The sequence below is a fragment of the Letharia lupina genome (assembly GCF_014066315.1).
Source record: "Letharia lupina isolate WasteWater1 chromosome Unknown contig_2, whole genome shotgun sequence".
NCBI lineage: Eukaryota > Fungi > Ascomycota > Lecanoromycetes > Lecanorales > Parmeliaceae > Letharia > Letharia lupina.
Genome location: NW_023502971.1, coordinates 175,618 through 202,443, shown reverse-complemented (window position 1 = coordinate 202,443; position 26,826 = coordinate 175,618). Strand labels below are relative to the sequence as shown.

Genomic DNA, 26,826 nt, shown 5'->3' with positions numbered 1-26,826 from the left:
ATGCAAATGCACCAACAGGCTGTGGGTAATGGTTGACCAATCACCTTCAATGATTTCATAGGCAGACCAGCGCAGCCGAGGCTCGGAGATACTACGCCACTAAATCGAAAGTCCATTGTCAACAGTCAAAGACTCCCAATCCCTTCCCTTCTGAAACCACTTTTCCTCGTCTCCTTCTCACGCTCAACAATATCCTACCGCTTCCTCTAAACATCCTGTTCACAATGGCGCCCAGAGTAATCGTGGTTGGAGGTGGCTGTAAGCAGCATTTCACCCCACTCCGCCGTGCCCGAGACTGATTGAAACACAGTGTCTGGCCTGAGCGCTGCCCATACCATCTACCTCGCTGGTGGCAACGTCTTGCTACTCGACAAGAACAGTGGGTTTCTGAGTTCCCTCTGCCAGCCTCAACAAACTGACCGATTACATAGACTTCTTTGGCGGAAACTCTACAAAAGCAACCTCGGGCATCAATGCTGCCTTGACAAGAACACAAGTCGACGAGAAGATCCAAGACAGCGTAAAACAATTCTACGATGACACAATAAAATCGGCGAGAGACAAGGCACGCCCTGACCTGATCAAAGTCCTCACATACCAATCCGCTTCGGCCGTAGAATGGCTTCAGGATGTGTTCAACCTGGATTTGACCCTCGTCTCACGGTTGGGGTATGGGTTCTTCGTCTAATTGGGATAGACAACATGCTTACAACTAGCTAGTGGCCACTCCCAACCCCGAACACACAGAGGGCACGATGCCAAATTCCCAGGCATGGCAATAACCTACGCCTTAATGCAGCGTCTAGAAGAATTGGTTGAGAGTGACCCAGAGCGGATTCAAATCATCAAGAAAGCCCGTGTTACGAAGATCAACAAAGAAGGAAACAAGATCACTGGAGTCACATATGAGTTCGGTGGCGAGGAGAGCTCCATTGATGGTGTGGTTGTTCTGGCTACCGGAGGCTACGCTGCTGATTTCAGCGACTCATCTTTGTTGAAGAAACATAGACCCGATACATTTGATCTGGCCAGCACAAACGGCACGCACGCTACTGGTGATGGCTTGAAGATGTTGATGGAGATCGGTGGCAACGGAATCGACCTTGACAAGGTCCAAGTGCATCCAACAGGTCTGGTCGACCCCAAAGACCCAGGCTCGAAGTGGAAGTTTTTGGCTGCCGAAGGTAGGTTTGCCTACGTCTAAATGACACCAAGCCTTTCGCTAACAGATATACAGCTCTCCGTGGTGAGGGTGGTCTATTGCTCAACGGTGAAGGTCAACGATTTTCAGATGAGCTGGGTCACCGTGACTATGTATCCGGCGAAATGTGGAAGCAGAAGGAAGCCAAGAAGTGGCCCATCCGCCTTGTTCTCAACTCCAAAGCTTCCAACGTGCTCGACTTTCATACTCGCCATTATTCTGGCCGTGGCCTGATGAAGAAGATGAGCGGCAAGGAATTAGCCAAAGAAATCGGATGCTCAGAAACCACTCTCCAGAAGACCTTCTCCAACTACAACGAGATTGCCGATGGCAAACAAAAAGACCCTTTCGGCAAGAAGTTCTTCCACAACCTTCCCTTCAACATCGAGGATACCTTCCACGTCGCCGTTATGGAGCCAGTCCTACATTTTACTATGGGTGGTATTGAAATCAATGACAAAGCAGAGGTTCTAAATTCCGAGGGCAAACCGTTCGAGAGCCTCTACGCTTGCGGGGAACTCGCAGGTGGTGTGCACGGCGCCAACCGGCTTGGTGGCTCTTCCCTTCTCGGCTGTGTCGTTTACGGCCGTGTCGCCGGCAGCAGCGCCAGCCAGTACCTCTTCCAGAAAGTTATCACAGGTGGCATCTCCACCGCTTCTCAGCGTCTCGGACAGATCTCCCTGCACATTGACCCTTCGACTCCAGGGAAGATCTCAGTGGAGTGGGCAGATGGCTCTAATGCATCTTCATCTTCTTCCGACGCAAGCTACTCGCCTGCTGCAGGAGGCAAGAAGCAAGAGCAGCAATCGCAGGGCTCTGCTGGTCCGGTAATGAAGGGTGACAAGGCAGACAGCAAGGATCCGGGGAAAGTGAGCAAGCCGTCTGATCCCGTTGAGTTCAAGGTGCCGGAGAAGGAGTATAGCATGGAGGAAGTGGCGAAGCACAATAAGAAGGACGATCTGTGGATTGTGGTCAAGGGTATTGTGCTTGATGTGACGAACTGGTTGGATGAACATCCAGGGGGGCCACAGGCGCTATTTAGCCATATGGGTAAGGATGCTTCTGAAGGTTTGTCCCATCTCCTCCCTTCAATGCAAATGTGTGAGCTGACAATTGTGATAGAGTTCGAGATGCTGCACGATGATGAGGTCATCCCTAAATATGCCGCCAATATCGTTATTGGACGTGTCCAGGGCCAGGAACCACGGCTGGAGATATAGGGAACCACATGGGCGAGATCGCTGTCGATCGGGTTATGCGGAGTTGGATTGAATTGCACTTCTTGTATTGATACGAAGATTCAATGGAGCACTTGCACATGGGCAATCGTCAAATTTACAGGCTATCATTCCTCGCAGAGCATGCCCAAGCAAGCAACATGCCAATGAACCACCCCAAAAACACATTCCAGCCCAAATGGATGACCCGGACACATAGCTAACAACAGCGACGCAGCACCTCCTCCTCTCAACCTCCGCTCCCCCCAACCCAAATCTCTTTCCCGATTCGCTCATCCATCCATCCATCCCCTCCCACAGATCAAAACCCCTCAACCATCCACTCCCCCTCCCAAAACTCCGCGACCCCCTTCCCCTCCTCCTCCCCCAGCCACTCCCCCAGCACCCCCCTCCCTCCCTCCGTCCCGGCCAGCACGGCCACTTCTCTGACCGACCGACACAGATCGCTCAGCACGTTCGTCGTGTGCGTCGACAACGGCCTCGCGGGAGCCGTGGCCGTCACGTGCGGGAGGAGCGAGAGCGTTGCTGCGGGTGGCGGTGGCGGGGCCGATGGTGAGGGTGAGGGTGTGGGTGTGGTGGTGTAGGTGCGCAGTATGGGGAGGAGGTGATGCGGGGAGGGGATGGGGAGGAGGGGGGGTGGAGTGGGGATGGCGTGGAGGCTGGGAGGGGGGGGGGGTTGTTAGAGGGGTTGATGGTGGGAGGGAAGGGGTGACGAACTGTGTCTGCAGTTCCATAAAGCGGTGCAACCCGGTTGCATCACTCTGTTCCGAAGTAGATAGCAGGAATGCGATCGTGGGCACGGGGCTCGATGTCAGCGTCGAGAAGCGGTTTATCCTCTCCGTCGCGTTCGGGTCGTGGAGGGATGCGCTGGTCAGTATGAGGAACGGTTGGGTTGTAGGTCGTTGCTGCTGGGCGGCGTGAGAGGGTTGTGGTTGGGTGGGGAGGGCGAGGTCGTGGGTTTGGAGGTTGGTTTCTGCATGTTGGGGGTCAGTGGGTGGGTTGTGGATGGCTTGATGGGGGAGAATTGGGAGAGGTGGTACTCTACCTCGAAGTCTGGGGTCGGCGGAGGATGTGAGGAGGGGGATGAGGGTGGAGAGGGAAGGGCGGCGACGGAGGGTGCTGCAGAACATGGCTGATTGAGTTTATCGAAGTGGGAATATACTTGGAGGTAGTCCGCTGGTTATCGAGTTTTCAATGGGAAGTTGAGGGGGAAATGGGGGAAGTGGAAATTTGGAGATTGGATTCCTTGAAAAAGTGAGAATTGTAAGGACTAAGCGAGTAGAGACGCGTTCTCTGGGTATTCACCACAATAACTCCTTGAACGCTCAACGCAGAAAGATGCCTTCCATTACCCAGAGGCACGTGGTATACCAATTGAATGCCGCCACTTCTGCTAGCATTTCGCCCGTTCATTCGTGTACATCCATGGTCACACACCACGCCTATCATACACACCTACATATACAGTGGAGTCATGCAAGACAATGCGTTCTCACATTGAGGCATGTTCATGATTTCGAACCGCCTTCTCTGGGCGGACTGTTGCTTTCAGTCGTCTTATTCCTGGGGCTTACTCCCAGCTGCTGGGTATTGTTCGCGGTGTCGTCCTTGTGAGCCGTTGGTAGTATTTTGCTTAAGATACTTGTAGACTTAGAGTCATTCAAGGTTGTAGCATTCTGCACAGAGGACGTGCTTTGAGGATTGCTTTGAGGAGCTCTGACCAGTGGCTCGGGCTTCGTCTCGTCTGCTTGGACATCTCGTCGGTATAATCCCTGAAACCATGACAGCCAGCCCTTCGGCTTGCCCTCCTTCTCATCCTCCTCTTCTAGCTCGTAGACCTCCCTCGGCAAGATTCTCCGTGTGCCTGTTAGACCTGTGCCGGTGGTTTTCAAGGTCTCTCTCTCTAAATCCACGAAAGCCTTCCTGAACAATCTGGCTTGATTCTCCAGTTTCTCAATTTGATCGGCAACATCTTCTCGCTTCGAGGTTTCCTGCTTGCTTCGGCGGTATGTTTCGAAGAATACCAGGCTGACTCCAACGATGAAGAGAAAGGACTCAGAGACAAAGTTCGAACCCAACTAGGATATCCAGCAAGTCAGTATATAAATTTAAGGGTAAAAAGCCTGGCCTTTGCCCCAGATGAGGGCGATGACACCCACATCAATAGCTTTAGCTTCGGATAGAGGCCGGATCTTTGGCTTCTTTCTTTGCTCTTTAGCCTTATCCAGGCCGTCTTTAGACCGGTTTTCAGATGCTTCATCGGCCTTTGTCTGGGCTTCTGTCTTGACTGTAGGAGCTTCGAACTTGTGCTTCTTCGCCTGAGCTTCTGCAGCTTCCCGGGCGGCTTGTTTCTCGAGCGCTGCACTATCTTGGAGAAGTCCAAGCCGAAATCGCATATCCCATCGATGTATACCCTGCGCGAAGCTGACGCAGACACGACGAAATGTCTCGTGTTCTCGGGCTTGAGCCTTGATGCGATTCTGAAAGGCAGGGAATCAGACCATTGAATGACGGACTATCGAGGAACAGAGACCCACCGCAATTGGCTTCGAGAGGGTTTTAACCACGAGAGAGCCGAGTTTGATCACTATGCTAGACATTGCGGGCGACCTAGTCAATAGGCAATCAGTCAAGCAAGTCCGTGACAATCATGGCTGTAGGCCCCCGCGGCTGGCACGCGAAACGTGGGCTATTGAGAGCGAAGTCTCCATAGATCAGTGGGACATGGACCTTTCAACATATTCTTAGTTTGCTCCAGTGTGTTTTTAGCTCATAGCAATAACATCGGTGAAACACAAAAATTGGTATGGCTGTCGAGTCCTGAGTTCTTTTACCCGGGCCAAATTAGGAAGGTTAGCCGGCTCGGCGGTTGTCATGAGCTAAAAACTTCATTGTTTACATTTTACCGCACACTCTTTCACTCATTGCAAACGTCTCTTCACCTTGCCCGACATGTCCTACTTTTGGTTATGGTAGGCTCATGGACTCTTATGTTCACCTCCAGGTAAATATTCTCTACAACAAATATGCGATAATTAGGAGCTGTGACTATTCGCTATTTACCTGCGCTCGTTAGTCTACTTGCAGACTCATTGAGACTCGCATACAGTTCCCTACGACTCAGCTGACCACAAATACAATATGGCGGCACTATCGCCAAGGTCAACCAACATCCAGGCCAGACCAAAACTCAGCAAGCTGAAAGAGAAAGAGCTGGCCGATGAAGAAGCAAAAAGGGCAGAGGCAGCGAAGAAAGCATTGAAGGAGAAAGACTATGCGCCCGCACCGCCAGAATGGGTTCTTCAGCCTCCCATTACTAAGGGTGGGTTGGCTGAGAAGTTCAGGACCGGAAAGTGTTTAGGGAAAGGAGGCTTTGCGATCTGTTACGAAGGCGAGTTACGCAATAAGGGTAGAGGGGCAGGCAAGACCATATTCGCTCTCAAGATTGTCAAGACTTACATGAGCCTGAAGAAGATGGAGGACAAAGTATGTTGTTTCTGGGTGTTCACAGGTAGATCTCGAGCTAATGTCGCAGTTTCGAACAGAGCTCCAAATCCATGCGAAGATGCGGCATCCAAACATTGTCGAATTTCACCGCGCCTTCACTTTCAAAGACAGCACCTACGTCGTGCTTGAGCTTTGCTCCAATGGATCGATAATGGACATGGTCAAGAAGAGAAGATGCTTGACCCTGCCGGAGGTCCGACGGTTGACTGTTCAGCTTTGCGGAGCAATCAAATACATGCACGCCCGGAACGTTATACATCGAGACTTGAAGATGGGAAATCTTTTTTTGGACCACGACATGAACCTCAAGATTGGGGACTTCGGTCTGGCAGCAGTGCTGGTAAGCAAGCACGAGTACCAAGGCCTATACGACCAGAAGTCTAGGAGGACTACATTATGTGGAACGCCCAATTACATTGCACCTGAAATCTTGGAAAAGGGAAAGGGTGGACACGATCACAAGGTAGACATATGGGCAATTGGAGTCATTATGTAAGTGGCGGAATTGCATTTAGCCGTACCCCAGATCTGACCGTTTCAGGTTTGCAATGCTCGTTGGCCAGCCGCCATTCCAAGCAGCTTCCCAAAACGAGATTTATCGGAAGGCCCGGGGTGTGGAGTACGACTGGCCGGAGAAGAACAAGCACTTCAATGACATACCCGAGGAAGCAAAAGACCTAGTTGCTCGGCTGCTGAAAGTAGATGCGGAAGAACGTCCTGATCCAGATCAGGTTGTCGGCCATCCTTTCTTCTCGATGCACGGTGGCGACGCAATGCCCATGGTAATGGAGGAATACTTCTGCCGTGAATTCCCGCATTACCTTGATAGAAAAGCCTCTCCTCGTGGAGATGTTATGCTGAAGGGTACCGAACGCTTGAGTCTAAGGTCTCTTGCAAGACAGTGTGGTGTGGGATGTTTACCTGGCGACCGTGAGCCTCAAGTAGCGGTTGGTGGGGATGTTGATCTGTCTCTGTACAAGGAGTGCCAGGCAGAAGAAGACTCTGGGAACGCGCCCGTCGTACCATTGCCCAAAGACATGGTGTACACTTCCAAGTTCGCATCATCAAGCTCGCCAAACTCAGAAGCCAACGATTCCAGCCAATCAACTTTGATCAACTCGCACGTCGTGGAAGGCGCAGACACATCTCGATCGTCCGCGGCCATATCTCAATCGTCCACCGCTGTGGCAGAGACCATGAGCAATCGCTCAGTGCCTGAGCGACCACGAAGAGCTCTTATTCCAAGTCATGCTGCTACTCTCCGTGCTGCTCATGTCAGCTCTGGAACCCAGTTGAAGCAGATCTTGGAGCATGCCGGTCCAAATGACAGCGCCGTGCGCACCAAGGCTTCGGCTAATGCTTCTGTCCGTGCACGACGAGGACTATTGAACGAGCTGCCCGTTCGTCCCACCCTCAACGCATCCAGTGGGGGGGGTCTCGAAGCAAAAGCACTAGCCCGGAACCCTAGAGCTACTCGAGCGAAGAAAGTCCACGTACTGGATGAAGAAATGGTAGACCCGCCAGTGGCACCGAAAGCTCGCAGACCACCAACCAAGGATCACTGTGTTGATCACGCATACTCAAACCCCGATGTGAAAACACAAGACATGGCTGCCCGATCAAGAGCCAGAATCGCATCAAACGTGCAGAAAGAGATGGCTGATGTCGTGCCCCTCACCAGGACAATGTCCTCAGAGATGACATCGAATCGCGCCAGAAAGCGGTCTGATAGCCCAAGGCCAGAAAATGCACTCATTGGACCCGATGAGGTACTGGAATGCCTTCCCGAATCTAAGCCGGACGATGTTCTTCGTCAATTGCAAAGACTTCATAATGAGCTTGAGATAAGCTTGAAAGAATTGACTAGGGGCAAAGCTCATTCCCAAGTTGAAGACTTCGATGTTAGAAGCCAGAACTTCAAGCAACGCCCAGTGGTCGTGAAGTGGGTCGACTACACCAATAAATTTGGCATCGGCTACATCCTGGCTAATGGCACCGTCGGCTGCGTCTTCAAAGGTGATGAAACCAGCAATCCAACCTGCGTCGTTGTCGCAGGAGCGGAAGACCACTTGAAGAAGCGCAACGTAGCAAAGTATCGTGAAAAAAAGCAAATGGTTCACGCAAAAGGTGCACCGATTGAGTTTATCGAGAACTGCGGCCTGGATGGTCTCAAGCGTGTCCTGGTTCCGGCGTCTCAATATCAGGTCCCGGTGAGCGATGCTGGTGTTGCAGATAAACTTGCCCCTAGACGCGACATCCACGACTATGAGAAAAGAAGGAAGCTTTGTCTTTGGGACAAATTCGGCAAATACATGACGCAAAGCCTCGGAAAGAGCGAAGAGATTGACGAAAACTCGCCCGAAGAGGCGGACTCGAGCAGGTCGAGACGTAACAATGTTGCAGGCCCATTCGTGAAGTTCTACCAGCGTCTAGGCAATGTAGGCATTTGGGGCTTCGGCGACGGATCATTCCAATTCAACTTTCCAGATCACACCAAAATTGTCGTCTCCGGCGATGGAACATGGCTCGACTTCTACCACCTCCCCATCCAAGCAGCGAAGGCTCTCAAAACCGGACGAATTCTAGAAGCAGGAGCACTGGCTGCTCGAAGCGTCCTCTGCTACCCTACAAGCGTCATGCTGAGCGGCTCCTATCGCGGTCACGAGTTCAAAGAACTGGTCAGAGAGAACGAACTCGATGCTAAGACGGTGTTTGTGAGGGATGTCGTGGGCCTCTGGGCTAAAGAGGGTGGTTTGGGCTGTATGGGGAGGAAGGAGGGTGTCAAGTGGGAGGGAATGTTGGAGGAAGGTGGAAAGTTGGTATGGGTTACAGTTGGTGCGAAGGGTGGGGATACGAGATATGAGATGCCTGCTACAGGAACTTGAGCCACATCGATCATGCCTCGGAACAGGTCTTGTGTAGCGTCTATGATTGGATGTCTCATTTTCGAATCGTCCTCTTGAGCAGCCCTAGCACAGCAGGATTACCACATTGGACAGACATCATGCAGCGAGCGTCAATGATCCAGCCTGGTGTTTGTTTGTCGTTCATAGACAGGATATGATGGGCTTCTCCCGTGTCTTGGTCGAGCATTCGACGGCCGCGAGCATTGTTGCAGAGCATCGCTCAAACCATAGCATTGAGTAAGCAAATGGGTATCTATCTGACGCCAAAGCTCGAAAAGGCCGCGCTACGCAGGTTCATTGATCGCTTGACCAACCCCCCCCCCCCCGCCCCAAAAAAAAATCCATGAAGCCGATCAATGCAAAATTCACGGAAGGGTGCTATATGCCAACGCAAAAAGCAAAACGTGGTCCGTGTACATCACGCATGTCCAGCTAAGTGAGCTCGCAAGATCGTAGACAGATCCACATCCACATCCGCTCTCTCTCCTTCTTCACCTTCTACCGCATACATCCCCCTCACCGAGTCTCTCAGCTTCCCCTCCCACCTCTTAATTTCCACCATGCTCACTTTCTCAAATGCTTCACCCACCTCTCCGCTCTTGACATAATGATCCCACGCGCCACTGTCTTTCATATCCTCCTCCACATCCCCCACATTGACGTCTTCGACCATCAGACTCAGATCGCCGATGTAACTCCCTTCTTGCACAGTCTCTAACGGCAACATAGCCGTCTTCTGCCTCTTCGACCTCCCTCTTTGTGACTCTGGTGCTTGTTCTCCCTGTTGCTGCATGCGCAGGAGGTAGGCGCGGGGGTCGGAGGGTTCGAGTGCTGCGGTCCCTTCCGCTCCGAGCGATGGCGTTGCGGGCGAAGGCCCGTCTGAAGTATGTAAGGCGGCGATTGCTTTGGCTTGGCGGTTCTTGTGAGGCGACGTGGTGGCGTGCTGAGGGTGAAGAGGATTGGGTCCATCTGCCGGTGCTTTGCTGGCGAGCTTTGCGGCAGCGGCTTGCTCCCGCAATACTTTTCTGTGTGCCTCTCCAGCCTTTTGCTTGCGGGCTTCGTAGTCGAGCGTTATTGCCAAGTCGGGATGTATAGGTGGTAGTGAGCGCTCTGCAGAGGCTGATATGATTGGCGCGTCTTCTTCGATTTCATCGTCGCGAAGGATGAGGGTGGGTACTGTAGGTATGTCTTGATGGTCATTGTTTGGGCGTAGTCTTTGAGGTCGCTTTTGTAGTGGATTTTCTCTTGTGTCGAACCAGACGCGATTGGGGTCATTGACGGGAAATATGAATGGTTTGTCGATGTTGCCTTGTTGCTGTTTCCGTGGCCCGGGTTTCCGTCGTGCTCGTTGGGATGCGTCTGGGATCTCACTGAGCGGTGTCCCACCTGGCGGTAGGGATCTTGCTGAGACAAAATCACGGGAACATGGCTGGTCTGGTGCACCTGGATCTTCTTGCAGAGTGTTAGGGGAATAATCAAGCTCGTCATAGCCACCGAGCGACCTCTGCACGGTGTTAAAGGCATCGCCAAGCTCGTCATATCCACCAAGCGACTTCTGCACCCAAGTATCCAACGCTCCACGTCTGTGACGCTCCCCTTTTGATGGTGCAGGCGTTGATAAAGCGTCGACACTAGCATCGCCGGCCTTGCGCTTTCCACGAGCTTTTTGAGGGAATGGGAAAGGGCTTGGCGTTGGGTAAGCTGCCTCAGATGAAGAGTGAGCCTGGTGAACGCGACGCAAAGGCTTTTCCGCCAATGACGGATCTAGACCCCGTGGCAGATCGTCTGAAGATGGATCAGGGGAATGGCCAATATCGCCGATTTGTCGTCTTGGCGTGTGGAGTTGCTTGTTACGACCTGAGGGGCGCATTGCTGCGTTGAGCTTAGCGAAAGCCCATGGATTCGATACGTTGACATCACGCAGAGGTTCCTCTCCGTCCGGGTCAATATCCGCAGATGATCTGGGGCGTCCTCGCAGATCGAGTTCGAGGTCTTCGTCGTCTTCATCCTCTGCGTACATGGAACCGATCCAACCAGGCTTCCCTTCGACAGGAACAGCGTTGCTAGAGGGCCTGAGGCCAGCGTCCTCTGACAGCATAGGTGTGGAGAAATCGTGACTCGGTGGGGGACCGCGAGGTGCTCCTGTTTGGGTTTCATCAGTGGCTGGAGAATCCGTGATTGAATGGCTGATTGCTCCGGAGATTTCATCACTTTTCTGGCAAGGAGGTGCTGCAGCCGATGAATCAAAGGCAGAGGTCGCTAGAGGACTTGAATGTGGTTGAGGGTGAGTAGTCAACTTAGATGCTGACCGAGGCGCCGGAAGGGTAGATCCACCCACCCGGGAAATGCCCACGGGAGCAGGTTCGACAGGCGCAATTGTTCGAGCGAGCAATAGTTCAATACCGCGAGGATTAAGCGCAGATACGGTTTTTGCTGACGGCTTGGAAAAATTAGGCTGGACTTCGCCGTAAATGCTGTGGAACCATCTTTCAACTATTTCGAGAAGCAACTCGGAGTTAGTGAATAGAACGTCATCCTTGGCTGGCTCAACATTTGCATCGTATGCTCCTGGCGGGCAAGCGATATTCAAACACAAGAAAGAGTCCACAATCCTTGCATTGTCTTCGCCGACCGTAGCAGAACGTAAATGAGATTTATATGATGAGATGATCTGCTTCAAAGTTCCTCTTGTGCATGAAACCGGTCTCGAGTCCACTGATAGATACTGGCCAGCGTTGGACAGTACTGAGCAATCTAGATGGCGAGTAGATTAGTAGGTCTCTTTTTACTGCCTAATGACTGCGAGGAAATAGGTACCGCAGTCCTGTCTGGCCATTATAGCCTCAAGAGTATACGCTTCGTCTCTGCTAGCGCTAGGCCCCAATTGTTCACTCGTGGCCTCGTCGATCTGCTCTCCAGTGCTTGACCAGCTCGAAAATGTCGATTCACACTGGCTCGTGAGCTTCTTGCCAAATATGTCAGCGGCGGCATTGAAGCTGGCTTCCAGTCGTGAAGCGCTGATTGCTCCGCTTTTTGGATACGTCCAGTCCCCTTTCCTGTCTTTAGCCTTCAGAATCTTTAGCGACAGGCGTAGGTGCGGCCGTGCTAGGGCATAAGCTTGTAGCATCCTTTTGACTTTTGCGTGAATCTTCACCGCTATCTTCTCAGCAGCTTGTTTGCGAACGGGCAGGTTTTGGAGGAACTTTTCGACCCTGACGGTCGTTCCCACTGGATGAGATGTGCGCTTTTTACTGAGGCTGACTTAGCATGGATCCGGAAGCCTCGCGTGCCACCAACCTACCCCGAGATCTGACCCTTGCGATCGAACTTGAGCTCCACAGCGGTGCCTTCGCCCTCTATCCGGGTGGTAATTGTAAGACTCCCACTAATCTCTGCTGCACTCGCCAACGCTTCCCCTCGAAAGCCTAAAGAGCGCCCTCCAATATTCTCGAGATCATGAAGATCTCTTATCTTGCTCGTGCAGTGTCTTGTGCACGTCATGGCACGGTCGTCTGGAGCAATGCCATGACCGTTGTCTTTAACTCGAATGTCGTCCAGTGCATTTGCAGATATTTCAACAGAGATGGTAGTAGCCCGACCATCAATAGCGTTGTCTATTAATTCCTTGACCACAGAAGCAGAATCGGTAAGCGCTTGTGAAGAGCCGATGGCTCGAACGGCGTTCGGTGGGAGTGCTGCAATTGGCATGCTGCAAGCTTCTCCAACAAAAGCCAAAAACTAAGAAATCCTCCGCCTTGAAAAAAGTAGTGGTCGCGACCAGCAGGCCTTGTAGCGTGTTCTAGAGTCTCGATTGCATGAGAACTTTTATGGATAAGCCCTGTCGGCTCTTAAGTCTTAAGACGTACCCACATGTATTGAAAGAGGGCAAGAAAGCCCGAGGTTTGTTAAGTTATGACATGAAAGAAATAAGCAGTTACACCAAGATGCCATGTCAGCGGAGAAGGTCACACGAAAATAGTACAAACAAATGATGAGGACTTTACATTGTGTATCAAAGTTGCCGTGATATGCATTCGGAAGATTCGAAGAGTAGCCAATTAAGGTTGGCGGTAAATTTACGCTAGAATAGCCTGTTTCGCGTAGACGCGGATACAAGTACTGTACTAGTACTGTGTCACGTGTGTCCATTATTCCTTTAAGTTCTCCAAATTTTGTGCGGATGAGATATGAGACCATAAGGCATCCATTTCAGATGGTCTCAACCACCGTTATAGGTAGTCTTTTCACTTGCTTTTCTTTGGCACCGCCATTGTAGAAATAACCTATCATTATTGACCGGTGCGCCGCTTCTGAAATCTGTTTGTTGGTTGCCCTTTTTCAAAATTTCACATAACACGACTGTCCGGAACCCTAAGGTATATGTATTAAGGAAGATCGAGCAAGTCCGATGCTCGTGGTTCTGCGGAGAGTATTCGAAAGTCGTTGCGGTCCAACCCTCCCCCTTGTTGCTCCTCGGCCAATAGGACCTTCAACCATGAGGCATTGAAACATCAAAGATTGATCGTGATGTATCAAGTCGTCGTCGTCGTCTTGCATTTCGAGTCTCAACTGCTCCTGCATCTCTCCCATGGGTGTATTATCACTCACATCAACAGTCATTTACCCCCTCCATCGACGACTTGTTTCATGCTTGACTTCATCATACATTGGCATTGAACAGGGTATGCATGCCCACGTGCTATGGGGAGTTGACCACAGAATGCAGGAGCTGGCATTTCATGGTCCACGACATCGGTGCAATAAAAAGTATAGAGTGCTGCCTCTGCATGTCGAAAATGAATGCTTTGAGATATTCGGCCTTTACATTGCATGAAAAAACCCGGAATTGCTTTACATCGAGTTGTCCGTTTCCCCTTGTTTCCCAGCGGAGTTGACCTATGTTCCATAACAGCCTCTTTGAGATCTTACACATGACTGCTCACCCTCTCTAGGATTCCTATTGCAAAGGATGATTTCGTTCCAAACATTGTTGGATATTGCCACCATCATTACTCACGCCATAGCTGTCCCCAGCCCAACTTCGTCAGCTCCTCCAAAAGCATCAACTAGCTCTGGAGCCAAGTCATATTCGAAGGCATTCAATGCCACGGTACGCTGCGTCATATGAAACAAGCGCGGCCTCTCCCGTTATCCAGTATAACGACACCACTGTCCGCGTTGGCATCTCCGCAAATGTGCCCACGCCCTATTTGGAACTAAACTATATTGGCTGAACTGTTCTAAGCAGTATAGCCGCGTCGATGCAAGGTCGTGATTGTGGTGGGATCTAGTCTGTTCTTGATAATATATCTGCCTTGAATTTCCTATAGGTAGTAAAGCGCGCTATGGAGGGCGTTGCAACTGATATTATATCAATTATATCTGATACCCTTGACCAGGCTACGTTTACTGTGAAAACCCCTGTGCAGCTACAATATAGTCAGCCGAGCCTATCTGTTCGAAAGGGCGGAAAACGACGTATGTTATTAAGCTCCTTGCCAATATCACTCGCAGCAATTTAAAGTATGTATCACAGTATAGCGGGCGCACCAGAACAGTTGTCCGAGACGGGAGGGTAGGAAGGAGGGAGGAGAGGTTCCGATTTTGCCTTTCCCACTAACCACCCACGCGCAATGTTGGTTCGTGTCGAGGCGTAAAGTACGAAGAGGTTCGGCGAGGCGGACTCACGGATCCGTCCACGCGACTGCTTCCGAGGGGCGCTTGAGGTGCTCGTATCCAGGAATTAAGGTTGCTTTTGAGGCGCACTTGGTTCCTGCAGACAGATGTTGGCTGGGGAACTTCCAAGGCTCCGCGAGGCGTGTGACGAGGAGGGTTCGGCTGGAGTGAAGTTTCGATGCTCTTTTGGTTCCATGGCACATGGCCGGTCAGGCTGTCGAGATGAGTGTTGTAATAAGACGATGGCTTTTGATCGTGTAGATCTAGATGGACAAGTCGGGAACAGATACCGTGAAGGGTGTTTGGCAGGGCTCACATGATAGGCGAGCGGGGGCGAGGTGTTGCGTGTGCTTGGGGGAGAAGTAGTATGAGAGAACGATGACGATGTTGAATCGGTCTGGGTGAACTACCCGAAGGATATCTTCGACCGTGACGGCCGGGATTGGAGTCCGGATTGGGAGGGCGCACCACTGCCTTTTGGCTCTCTCAACGCTCATCCCTCCCTAAAAAGCAAAGAGGTCGTTGTATCTCAATTCCTTGCCGTGAAGACAGACCGAGTCTCGAAGTAATCTACGGCTCTAGACATGCCCCTTTTGGACCCGAATTCACACTCTGGTTGATGCAATCACATGGATAAAGTATTCATGCATACTGATTTGACTTTACATGATGAACTCTGCAACAACGACGAACGCGACCTACCGTTTCCCGCGCAATGGACTCGCTGACGGTTTGCGCAGGAGAGATGCTGGCCCAGGGAAGCCGACTGCGTTCCACCGCCGCAGGAAACTCAGAACTCACATTCAGCCTGCGCGATAAATACGTCTTCCCCGGCGCCGTTGTCACAACCCTGCGTCGACCAAGTCGCTGGGCTGCATGTGGTCCATGTGGCCATATCCGGACAGGAGACGCTACCAGGAGCGTTCGTGGGACCTTGGTACCTGCATGATCTGTATGGAGCATTGTTGAAAGGGCCTAGGCTGGTCGGGAAGCTGACGGTGTCGCCGGCAGTTTTAAAAAAAAATCCTCCATTGCAGGCATCTATCTTGGTGGCTTGACCGATGGGGTGCGAGTAGACTGTCCAAGCGTCGAGCTGTATCCCGTCGACGGTACCGTCTTTGAACATAATCTCAAACGCTCGTGTCGGAGTTGCTGTGATCTTGATATCAGTTCCCATTTCCTTGAAAACTTGAAATATACCTCTGGGATACATACGCTGTGACGGTGTCACCACGGGAGCCGGGGTAGCAGATGAGGTGACGGTCCATGTGCTGACTGGAAACTGGTTTATCGGGAAGATGGTATTGCTGAGCGCGCAGCCAGTGCTGGATCCCTGGGTTGTCAACGCTGCGGTCGTCGTCCCGCAGTCACACTTTTCGCTCGGGCTGCCTTGAACCGATATGGATGGTAGGAATGTGAAGCAGTTCTCGGTTTCCGGATGAGCTGTGTCTGGCATGGACGGAAAAGTGATATCTCCGATGGTAGTAAATGTCGTATTTGGCATAGATGGAGGCGCTTCAGAAGTGGCATAATCCCATTGCCATGTTCCAGCGCCTTGATCTGGAAGTGCCGTGAGGCTGGAGTTTGTGCCGTCGCTATTGTTCATGTGGCTCCATGCATCGACGGCCCAGTCCTCTGCAACTGAGACGACTGGACGTGCTCCCCAATCGAACGACTCCGGAATACTTATCGCTAATTAATACCGATTAGCTAATCCGGTGGCTTGGCGGGTGGTGATTATCTTACCCAGGGCGGTATAATAATATGACATGTCTATTGAGATTAGCTGATGATGAATACAGGATCAGACATGAGTCTGCATTGGGGATCTGCATACAATTCACCAAAGTTCCTGGCAGACCATTTTTTAGTGTAGCCATCCTATGACAGGCAGCTGGCCTTTGTGCCAGGTTGGAATACTCCACTAAACAACCCGCCAGAAGTTGTGATAGGTCTGATGAACGCCAACGTTACTCTCTTTGATGCCTATGGAACGGATCGAGATGATACCCGAAAAGAGCCACTGCTCACGCGTATTCAAGTAGTTCTCCATGTAGTGTATGTTTTTTCTTGGATCGTCGATTGTGCTCTGAATTTTGTCGGGAGCGGTAGGCAGAGACCAGAAGCCCGGACAGATATTCCAGAAGATCCTGTCCTGAAAACGTAATCAGAACTCGCACCACGAGGTATGCAGTCACTCTTGAGGATAGCATACATAGCGATTGAACCAGGCCACCTTGTTGAGGAAGTTGAAGGCATGGTTGTATGGATTGCACGCAAGGTTGGGGATGGTCCACCCATAGTCGCACCCAACCCACAGCCAGGTGTTGGTATATTCGATTTTCCTCAAGTTGATCGCCGTACTCACTCTGAGGAAGTTATCTGGCAGTGATGTCAATTAGTAGGCCTGCAGCGAAGTATGTGATTGAAAGTCGCGTTACTTCTGATCCACGCAGCTTGGGTATGTGCACTTTCTCCGAACCAGTGAGTCACTTCGCCACTCCAATCGTGAAATTCGTCCTCCTTCCAGAGCCGGGCTCGTTTGGAAAATCCTGCGATGTTTTTCATCGTGAGCAGGATTGCCGCCTGCTGGCTGGCAGAGCATTTTCCGCCTTCGAAGATCACGTTGAAATCGAATTTGAATTCTGGTTGTGTATCGGGCGCTGGTATCGAGTCTACAACGATGGGACTAAGCCTCTCGGTCGATGAGTTCGATAAATTTGCCGAGGCGGCAGCATGTCTTGCAAAGACAGCAACGGATGCCAAAGCTTTGAGTGAAATATGTGTGATATGCATGGCTTGGAAATGTACCACGATTAAAAAGAATGGGTTTTGGGGCCTTTCCTCCACGAATGTGTTCGCTATGAGTTCAAGAGCTATGGGAATTCAAGTAGGTAGACATTCAACGTATTTATATTCGTATCATGCCCAACATCACCCGCTCTTTGCACTAGACCTCGCCATGCCAAAATAAAGTTCGATGCGGGCCCACGAAACTCACACCAACATGACATCTCCCAATATCCTGAGCAATTTTTGAAACAGTCCATCAGTCAAACGGTCCAACAACTGCTCGATGCAATTTGTTGGTCATGGATTGAGCCTGCTTGACTGAACTCTGAGTTCTACAGCGAGACAAGCCGATTGGAATCGAGGTCTTGCATACTCACTCGTCTATCAATCAGGTCAACAACGGGCTTAACGATACAATACATCGCTAACGAACGGAATGGAAGACATACATACGCCCGGTCATGATTCATGAAGTACTTATCCATTCGAGAAGTGAGCTACCTCGCTTAGTAGTGGCGGGAGAACCCCTTAAGAGCTTTGGCTGAGTGCCAAGACCCTAAATATTAGCGTCGTAGCTCACTTCTCGAATGTACGAGTAATCTGAGATATTACCTTACTTATTAATTGAAGGTATTCCGATGCCAGAGTAGTTGGCATTTCTTGGCGTGTACGACCACTTCTGTACGCGTATATCGTAGGTCAAAGCTAAGGATGATTTCGGTGTTGTCGAGACGACGATACGACGTTCAATTGAGGATACGAAGGTCTTGGCAGCGACTTGGTGTCATGTAAGGTACTAGTACCCTATGCAAGTGATAGGGCTGAGTAGAGGGAAGTCCAACCAGTAAGGTACTTTTAGAAAAGACGATGCTTTGCTCGTCGCAATTTGATGTTTCCAACCGTCGTCCAACGGAGTCTCCATGAAGTTTATTATTTATTCACTCCCGGACACGAAAGTCAACTCGCAATACTGGCAACTTAAAGTACCTAAAGTACACTAAAACATAAAGTAGTGCTAGTAGCCCTACGAGAGAAGCTAAGCAACCGGAGAGAGGATCGATTCGTGCAGAAACCGAGCTAATCAAAATAAGTATTCGTACTGTACCTTACCTTAGATCCCCATCGTAAAGTAAGTAGTGTATGTTGCCAAATCGCTAGTCGAAGGGGTACTAGTCGAATAATAATAATGTAAAGTAGAGAAGTAAAGGACAGGTAGGGGAAATTTATATCCGACAGCAACTCCGTAGGATAGACGAGGTGTTCTACGGTACTTTAGGCTTCGAGGAAGGTCGATGTACGAGTACAGGTACTCTAGGGGAACGAATGCTGGGTCAGCCTTGGTGAAGTGCCTCGGGGATACAAAGTATTTAGAGTCAGGATGGGCGCACCCTTCCTTCATCCCCTTCAACTCCCTCATTTATCACACCAGTGTCAGCATCGTCTTATCCAGACCTGAGCGAAGCGTCTCGATTGGAGAGGTGAGGCTTGGGTTGGGTGGTAAGTCACCCAGATGGGATAATTGATCGCCTTTGGTAAGAGCGCTGGCTGTCGTCTTCAACTTCTGCTGCCAAGCCTGGTAGTGAAATCTTAAAACATGGTATTCACCGCGCAATGTCAATTGAAAATTTGCATCTTTGCTTCCTTCCTGTCGCTTCCTATCCTCGCCTACTTTCTTTGCTACTTTCTTCTGCCTCTTCTCATGTCTCGGAGCGCTTTAGGAAGTCTGGCACTCCCCGGCGTGTTTGCCTTGATCTCATATCTCGCCTATGGATCGCAAATCCTTTTTCGCCACATTGAGCCGCACGCTTTGGAACAGAAACAGGCATTCATCTTCAATGCTCTGGTTGCTTGCATATGGATCACCTACGCTCGAGCATGCTTCACTAATCCTGGATGGGTACCGCCTGCCTGGAATTCCAATCACTCGGCTTCTGAGCAATCACCGCCGTCTAAGAAGACGCTAAGATGGTGTAGAAAGTGTGAAGCGTTGAAGCCGCCCCGAGCACATCACTGCAAAATTTGTCAAAGGTGGTCAAGGGTCTCATCTCCTGCAAATGATGCCGACATCTGATGGAAGCCTGCAGATGTATCCCAAAGATGGATCACCACTGCCCATGGACTATCAATTGTGTCTCTCATCGTACCTTTCCTCATTTCCTCCGCTTCCTATGCTATGCAACGGCATCAATGGTATACCTCGAATACTTCATCTACCTCCGAGTAGCTGTGGTTTGGACAGGACGTAATCTTCCAAGCGTATGTCGGTATAGCTGATCATGCTCTGGTCATTACTTATCAGACCTTCTCAGTATCTCGGTCCTACTCCCACCCAGCTAGTCTTCCTGTTCATATTCCTGATTGTAAACTCGCTCACTTTGTTCGCTCTTGCTATCCTTCTGGCTCGTAATATCTGGTGCTTGGGTGGCAATGTAACAACAATTGAAGGATGGGAGATTGAACGACATCAGACGCTCGTTCGCCGAGCTCGGGTCCTGGGAGGATATCTAGATGGCCCAGACGGCATGAGAGTCAAGATTAGGAAACAGGAATTCCCTTACGATATTGGAATACTTCAAAATATGAGGCAAGGAATGGGCGGTACTCCTTTGCTTTGGCTATGGCCGTTCACGGCAACACCATCAATCGAGTCTGGCCTGGACTTTGAGACCAATGGCTTTGAAGGTACTGTGTGCTCTGAAAAGTATAATAATGCTAACATGCTATTGACAGATCCCTCTATGTCGTGGCCACCCCCAGACCCTGACCGGATGCCAAGGCTTAGCAATCGGCCACCTTACGAACAACCGTTTGTCTACGATGAAGCCTTGTCGACGACTCAAAACAACGTTGATGCATTTCGTAGAAGACAAGAGGAAGACCTAAAGCGATATGACGGAGGAGCCACTACTGCAATTCGGCGCCGACCTTTCCATGAACGCTACAGGAATGGAGGCCATGATGAGGCGTCCTTTGCTTCCCAGCCAGTTGGATCCGATGATTTGGCAGGCGGTGAAGAGGTTTGGCGAGATTCAGAGGGAGACAGGTTGGATGACTTCGGCGTTGACGAGGATGCCGAATTCTATGACGAGGATGACATACCGTTGGCCGAGTTGCTCCGCAGACGACATGAGCCTGCCCATTATAGTGACGGTAATTGAGGAGTCGACAGTTGCCTGGATGAAGACCAAGCCACTTGCGGCCTTAGATACGGAATTGAAGTGCTACGTTGCGGGTGGCAAGCTATCTCATGCCTAAATCATGCGGGGCACGGAAAGCATCAAATCATCTTCGTTACAAACGAAGCTTATGGCCGTTAAGCCTTCACTATTTGCATCATGCGGGGTAGCGACTATGTACTTGTTGGGTAGCATCGATTGCATCGGCAGCAACCCTGACGCACGGACGCTCATGCGTGTCCCCTGCTTATTAGTTCTAGAAGATCAAATGGCTGCCACGCGAGCATGTGCATCGATATGCAGGTCATATACGGACTACTTTAGCCTGTCTCCTTCGTCGATCCGTGCCGAAGCCCGACAAGAGGATGAGTGAAGGCCCGACTGTCTCCGAATAAAATAACACCCCCCGATGCAGGTTGCTCAATCGGTGGATCCAGTCCTCAGACAGCGCTCAACACAATTTTCCGTTTTCTAGCGTGGGGACCGAACAGATAGGCACCTCCTAATTCTTCGGAACGTAGCAGGCACGAGGTCCAATGCTCCCCCAATCAGGGCTTTGAAAGCTTTCAAGTCGGACTGTTTTACTTTTGCCAATTTGCATTGAAGCCCGAATATTTCCCTCCTCGCATGCTCACAGTCTTCAATTGTCCATGATCCCAATTCGTACTTCCGTCGGGTCCAGACCCAGACCATTGGATCTTCTTATGAGTCAAATGACCGACGTTCTCGCGAATGGACGGTGACGGTCAATTCAATTGCCCTGATGGCCACGGCATTTTTGGGGGGGGGGGGATAAAATCAAAGTATTTTTTTCCCCGAGATCACAGCTAGGCACAGGTGACAGGTGGCGTTCCTGCCTCAACAGCGGAAGGTCCCGCCGCAGACCCCCACGCTCGGCCAGTGGTTTCGCCTCATGAGCCCGGCAGAAGGGAGTCGAGAAGCCCATGCGACCCTTGGGCTCTCCCATCTGCGGTGCTATCTCGTATCTCAGTCCCTTTCTTCCGGCAGGATCAATATCTCTTTCAGTGCAAAAAGTAACTTACATGTACCTAGCAGATTCCCAGACTAGCCGATAGTGCGGTACTTTAGTATTCGCCTGGCTTGACAGCTAAGCAGCTCGCAGAGTAAAGTAATAAATGCCCTGGAAATGCAGGAGACTACGAGTAGTAGTTGACGATCAATCACCAAATTCTCCGTTGATGCATTAGCCATTCGAATTCTGGTAAAGCTTAATTCCCACAGCGCCCCTTTCCCGGTGAGAATACTGGAAATATAACCAATCAGGTGAAAAAATTGTGTAGGCTACGTGTGGGATGCATGTGGGGTCCGAAGCGTTCCTGGGATTTCCGTGGAACGGTTGGGAAAAGAAAAGAAAGAAAAAAAAGAAGAGGAAGAAAAGAGAGAAAAAGAAAAGAATTGCTCCCCACAAGACTTTCACCTCACTCACATGTGACAATTGGAATTTAATCGCCTGAAGATCAAGCTGACGTTCCAAGGACTCTGCTCCGAGCTCTCTCTCTCCTCTCCTCTCCTCTCCCTTCCCTTTAATGTGTATCAGCTTATTACTGCATTCCATTTCAATTCCCACCAGACTTCACCTTCTTAGCCTGTTGGACCCCCACTCTATCCTAGGGCTTTATCCTTGTGCTCGGACCTCTTTGCTGATCTCCATAGTCTTTCTCGACCACCAAAAACCTGACCATCGTGTATGGATAATTATGGAACGTCTCTTTAGCTTTGTACATGTCATGGATTCCGATTTCTTCCCCGTCCTTTGCAAATATCTAGTTCCCAATCAACCTCCGCTCCTTTTCTTCACATTTTCGTCTTTTTTCCTTCACCCAAAATGTCTCCTCACAAAACTGCTTCGCCTGCCGGCAGTTGTCATCAAGACGATCTGCAACTTCCTTCTGTCTCTCTTCTTGCCCGACCAGCGACACTGACCCACTCAATTTCTTCCGAATCATCCTACAACCCATCTCCCCGGAGCGCATCTGTTTCCTCGCTGGACGACATGCCCATCATGAATAGACCCTTGAGACCAGGTGTATACGTGCCGACTGTGGCATTTTTCAAGAACAACGAGGATCTCAACCTCGATGCGATAGGAAAACATGCTGTGAGACTCGCCAAGGCTGGTGTGGCTGCGATTGCAACGCAAGGTTCCAACGGCGAAGCAGTACATCTCACCCATCAAGAAAGACAACAGGTCACACGCATCACACGTAAGGCTTTGAACGATGAAGGATTTGACTCCCTGCCAGTCATCGTGGGCTGTGGCTCGCAGTCGACTCGCGAGACGATCGAGCTTTGTCAAGACGCCCTAGCTTCTGGAGGCGACTATGCCCTAGTTCTTCCTCCGTCCTACTACAAGCCATCCCACAAGCCAGACACGATAGTCGGATTCTTCAGAGATGTTGCCAACGCATCTCCCATCCCCATCATCATTTACAACTACCCAGCAGCGGTGGCTGGCATCGACCTCAGCTCGGACGTAATCAGCGAGCTCTCCAAGCATCCCAACATCGTTGGCTGCAAGCTCACATGCGGAAACACCGGCAAGCTGACTCGGATCGCCGCAGCCACAAATGCAGCCACACCTGCAGATGCTGGCTCCAGTTTCATGTGCATGGGCGGTTCTGCAGACTTCACTTTGCAGACGCTGATTGTCGGTGGATCTGGAGTCATCTGCGGGATCGGCAACGTTGCGCCCAAAGCCTGCGTCAAGATTGTGGACCTGTTTGCGGCCGGGAAGCTGGCCGAGGCCAAAAAGCTGCAAGCTGTTGTGGCCCGTGGTGACTGGGCCGCTATTTCTGGAGGCATCGTAGGCACGAAGAGCGCGTTGGATACGTACTTCGGGTATGGAGGCATCGCACGCAGGCCTTTGCCTCGAGTGACCAAGTCAGAGGCTATAAAATTTGCCAGTGATTTCAAGGAGATTGTGGAGTTGGAGAAAAGTCTGTCATGATGAACGTGGGCGGTATTCTGTGTCCTTGTTCTCGCAAGCGCTTTTCGTAAAATGGCGTACGAATGTTTAGCGATAGCCAGCCATGCTTAGATGAACTTGACCTGTCAGACCATGCTGTTTTTTTTTCTTTTTCTTTTCATCATATCAATTCCAAAGTACCTTATCTATTCTAGGATCTGCGAGGAAGTACTCGTAGGTGGTCTGCGCGTAGTCGGTTCGGCCCTGTCAAACTTGCATATTTACCCCAGACTACCTTCTTTTGCCGCAGCTCTTTCACCACTCACTGGGCCGCACACTCACACCACCTTCCCCACCATAATCAATCACCGTCCCCACACTAGTCAGGTACCATCTCCACGCTTGACCACAGCTGTGCGCTTCGATCGAGCTTTCCCGCCCAACAAAGGGATTGATCTATCAAAAGCCCGCCAGGGCTGTCAAGACAGTCTAAAGTTCTCAAGAAGCGCGCCTTCATGACGAGCCCAACCAGAATTGAACGGTTCACAAAGATGCCGCTCGCTTCTAGTGCGTCTTAGCCCTACGCAATATCGAGGCAGCGACTATACACGCCATGCAGCATGAGCGCTGACCCTCTTGCGATGCCCGTCCTAAATTGGTGCAATCTTTCCTGCTGCAGCTTTCTGCGTCGCAGATGCGTACGGCGATGCTATAATCCAGGTCCCACCCTCTTCAAGCACGTGTTTTACAGGAGAATAGAAAGAGTAGGAATACAGTGGAGGACCAGGGTTTCCCGGCAAATTCCGCGAGAATGCGTCACTGGCTCCTACGCGCCGCCCCATTGCTGGCTGCCCTTCTCGGGATATGGGCTCCGCTGTCTTTTGCTACGCCAACGCTTCGCAGTAGCATTGACCCAGCCATTCCTATCGTTTCCCAGCAGCAGCAGCAGCAGCAGCAAAGCGGACCTCAAGCACTTTCACTGTCTCCCGCTTACAGACGTTCTTCTCGATCAGTAACTCCTACTGCCATAGGAAAGCGCGATGGCATCCACATCCAGGAGCTAAGTTCCAGCTTCCTCCTCCATTACCATGTTTTCACGGTAAGTATTCTCTACAGATCTCCTCGTCACAAGACATCCCTTCAGGAAACGAGCGAAGCCACTTGCTCCTTCGTCTTCCCATACATCCAAAGGATGCTGAATACCGAAACTAATTCCTCCAGACATTTGCCCCTTCCTGGCCCACCGCATCCCGGCTCGCAAACTTCTGGTTCCAACTCGGAATCCAGCTCCTCGAGGTCCCGGACCACTATTTCCTCTCAAAGGCTATACAATTCAGCTCGGGACCGCTGAAGCTGGAACTGTTCAATGCGAGTGGTGACACCGGTGGTATTCCGAGGGAATTTATCATTGCGTTGGCGAATGCGATGGTGGGGTATACTGAAAGGGGCTTTTGTGGGATGTTCAATGCGAGGATTAGCAGTAGGGGAAATGAAGAGGGAGGGCCGAGTGAGGTGGCGAAGTTGTGGATTACTTTTAGGATTGTTGAGGGATTGGGGGAGGTGATTGGGGTGTGATGGTGGGGTATGTAAGACAGTGGAGAGGGTTGGCGTTCTTCTGCATATGAAGATCGGCTATTGACGGTTGACAACGGAGGAGATATCTTTGGTAGAGCAGCTTCCTTACCAAGCATTCTCGTATTGTAATCATATTCATCTGAACTTAAGTGCGCTTCAATTTGGACATATTAACCTCCCTTGCCCATTTTCTTGCGCACCTCCAACAGATCCCCAGCTACTCTTCATCTCAGCGATTGATAACCAAAGCCCCACCTTCCGCCTCGTCCAGCTGGCTTCATCCCTCACCATGGGCGGTGGTCCCGACTCGAAGCCCGAGCATCTGCTCGTCATCCTGCCCTTCAAAGAACCGACCGAGATATTCAACAGGATCAGGAAGAACCATCCGAATATCAAGATTACGTTCAAGAGCTTGCTCTTCACCAGCACGCCGTGGATGGGCGAGGAGGATATACCGAAAGGTTTGATTGACCTCCCCCTCTCTTCTCTTCCGCCTCCGCCTCCTGCTCCTCTCAATAGCTGGGTGTGATGGATGATTGCTGAATGCTATGCCCGCTGTAGAAATATACAAGGATGTTACCATCCTCGTCACACTGTCCGCTCTCCCTCCGAGTCCCGAAGCCTGCCCCAACCTCCGACTCATCCATTTCTTCTCCGCCGGCACGAATCACATCGCGAATTCTCCAATCTATACAAGCACCTCGATCCCGTTGACCACCTCATCGGGCATTCACGGCCCCCAAATTGCGGAATGGGTCATCCTGACCGCGCTGGCCCACTCGCATCACTACTCCTTCCTCCACACACTGCAAAAGAATCGCGAATGGGACAGAGCCAAGAACATAAAGGCCTTGCAGAGTTTGAAGGATAAAGCAGGCCAGCGACTAGGCGTCCTCGGCTACGGCAGCATAGGTCGCCAAGTCGCCCGCGTAGCTCGCGGCATGGGCATGGATGTCATCGCGTACACAGCCTCTCCACGCACCACGCCAGAATCGAAACACGACAAAGGTTTCATCGTCCCCGGAACCGGCGACCCAGACGGCTCGATCCCGGAAGCCTGGTTCAGCGGCCTGGATAAGGTTTCCCTACGCAATTTCCTCGCGCAAGACATCGATCACCTCCTCATCAGCGTTCCTTTGACAAAAGAGACAACCCACTTCATCGGCGCCGAAGAATTCGCAATCCTAGGCAAGAAGAAGAACGCGTTCATATCCAACATCTCCCGTGGACAAATCATCGTGCAATCCGACCTCATCGCCTCGCTCAAAGCCTACGACGACAACGACCCATTAGACGGAGGCGATGGCGGAGGCGGATTGCGAGGCGCGGCGCTGGATGTGACGGACCCGGAACCGCTGCCCAAGGACGACCCGTTGTGGGAAGCACCGAACTGTATCATCACGCCGCATATCAGCGGGCTCGGGGAAGCGTATGTGGATCGCGCGTTCCAGGTGTTGGAGGTGAATCTGGACAGGAGGGAGAAGGGGGAAAGGATGATCAACGTCGTTGATAGGAAGAGGGGCTATTGAGGCGGTGTTCTCGGATCAAAATGCGAATCACGGGTGATTGAATGGACTGTAGTGGAAATCATCTAATGAATCATGACTCTCTCTCTCTCTCTCTCATCTACCTACAACGCTCCCCAGAATCCGCGTCCCACAGGCTCACCGCCCCCAGACCATCGCCGTCAACGCCATCCAATCGCCTCGCACACACACACACACGGCAGGGCAACGAAAACTCCACCCCTCTCCTCCAACCACCCGACCCACCATAAAACATCCACGTACATGTCACCATAAAATATTCACATACATGTCACCACAAA

The 26,826-nt window shown here is 51.1% G+C and overlaps 9 protein-coding genes across 9 annotated transcripts; 5 read left to right on the top strand and 4 right to left on the bottom strand.

Annotated features, from left to right (window-relative positions):
• Positions 1–224: 224 nt before the first annotated feature.
• HO133_004218 (uncharacterized protein) lies at positions 225–2,421 on the top strand (the record flags this gene model as incomplete). Its single annotated transcript, XM_037295137.1, has 6 exons — positions 225–258; positions 311–379; positions 432–669; positions 721–1,184; positions 1,238–2,269; positions 2,324–2,421. The coding sequence occupies 6 exons, from the start codon at positions 225–227 to the stop codon at positions 2,419–2,421; spliced, it is 1,935 nt and encodes a 644-aa protein (XP_037157138.1).
• A 1,526-nt stretch (positions 2,422–3,947) lies between these two features.
• Positions 3,948–5,039, bottom strand: HO133_004217 (uncharacterized protein; the record flags this gene model as incomplete). Its single annotated transcript, XM_037295136.1, has 3 exons — positions 3,948–4,517; positions 4,599–4,919; positions 4,977–5,039. The coding sequence occupies 3 exons, from the start codon at positions 5,037–5,039 to the stop codon at positions 3,948–3,950; spliced, it is 954 nt and encodes a 317-aa protein (XP_037157137.1).
• Positions 5,040–5,580: 541 nt separating this feature from the next.
• HO133_004216 (uncharacterized protein) lies at positions 5,581–8,831 on the top strand (the record flags this gene model as incomplete). Its single annotated transcript, XM_037295135.1, has 3 exons — positions 5,581–5,925; positions 5,951–6,438; positions 6,488–8,831. 3 exons carry the CDS (start codon positions 5,581–5,583, stop codon positions 8,829–8,831), a joined length of 3,177 nt encoding a protein of 1,058 aa, XP_037157136.1.
• A 439-nt stretch (positions 8,832–9,270) lies between these two features.
• HO133_004215 (uncharacterized protein) lies at positions 9,271–12,560 on the bottom strand (the record flags this gene model as incomplete). The annotated part of the gene is made up of 3 exons (XM_037295134.1): positions 9,271–11,606; positions 11,670–12,103; positions 12,154–12,560. 3 exons carry the CDS (start codon positions 12,558–12,560, stop codon positions 9,271–9,273), a joined length of 3,177 nt encoding a protein of 1,058 aa, XP_037157135.1.
• A 2,758-nt stretch (positions 12,561–15,318) lies between these two features.
• Positions 15,319–16,299, bottom strand: HO133_004214 (uncharacterized protein; the record flags this gene model as incomplete). The annotated part of the gene is made up of 2 exons (XM_037295133.1): positions 15,319–16,169; positions 16,275–16,299. 2 exons carry the CDS (start codon positions 16,297–16,299, stop codon positions 15,319–15,321), a joined length of 876 nt encoding a protein of 291 aa, XP_037157134.1.
• A 153-nt stretch (positions 16,300–16,452) lies between these two features.
• HO133_004213 (uncharacterized protein) lies at positions 16,453–17,324 on the bottom strand (the record flags this gene model as incomplete). The annotated part of the gene is made up of 3 exons (XM_037295132.1): positions 16,453–16,683; positions 16,744–16,910; positions 16,970–17,324. The coding sequence occupies 3 exons, from the start codon at positions 17,322–17,324 to the stop codon at positions 16,453–16,455; spliced, it is 753 nt and encodes a 250-aa protein (XP_037157133.1).
• A 1,696-nt stretch (positions 17,325–19,020) lies between these two features.
• HO133_004212 (uncharacterized protein) lies at positions 19,021–20,479 on the top strand (the record flags this gene model as incomplete). The annotated part of the gene is made up of 4 exons (XM_037295131.1): positions 19,021–19,349; positions 19,406–19,577; positions 19,631–20,003; positions 20,052–20,479. The coding sequence occupies 4 exons, from the start codon at positions 19,021–19,023 to the stop codon at positions 20,477–20,479; spliced, it is 1,302 nt and encodes a 433-aa protein (XP_037157132.1).
• Positions 20,480–22,343: 1,864 nt separating this feature from the next.
• HO133_004211 (uncharacterized protein) lies at positions 22,344–24,998 on the top strand (the record flags this gene model as incomplete). Its single annotated transcript, XM_037295130.1, has 4 exons — positions 22,344–23,454; positions 23,639–23,657; positions 24,144–24,522; positions 24,645–24,998. 4 exons carry the CDS (start codon positions 22,344–22,346, stop codon positions 24,996–24,998), a joined length of 1,863 nt encoding a protein of 620 aa, XP_037157131.1.
• Positions 24,999–25,287: 289 nt separating this feature from the next.
• Positions 25,288–26,527, top strand: HO133_004210 (uncharacterized protein; the record flags this gene model as incomplete). Its single annotated transcript, XM_037295129.1, has 2 exons — positions 25,288–25,459; positions 25,560–26,527. 2 exons carry the CDS (start codon positions 25,288–25,290, stop codon positions 26,525–26,527), a joined length of 1,140 nt encoding a protein of 379 aa, XP_037157130.1.
• Between the last annotated feature and the right edge of the window lie 299 nt (positions 26,528–26,826).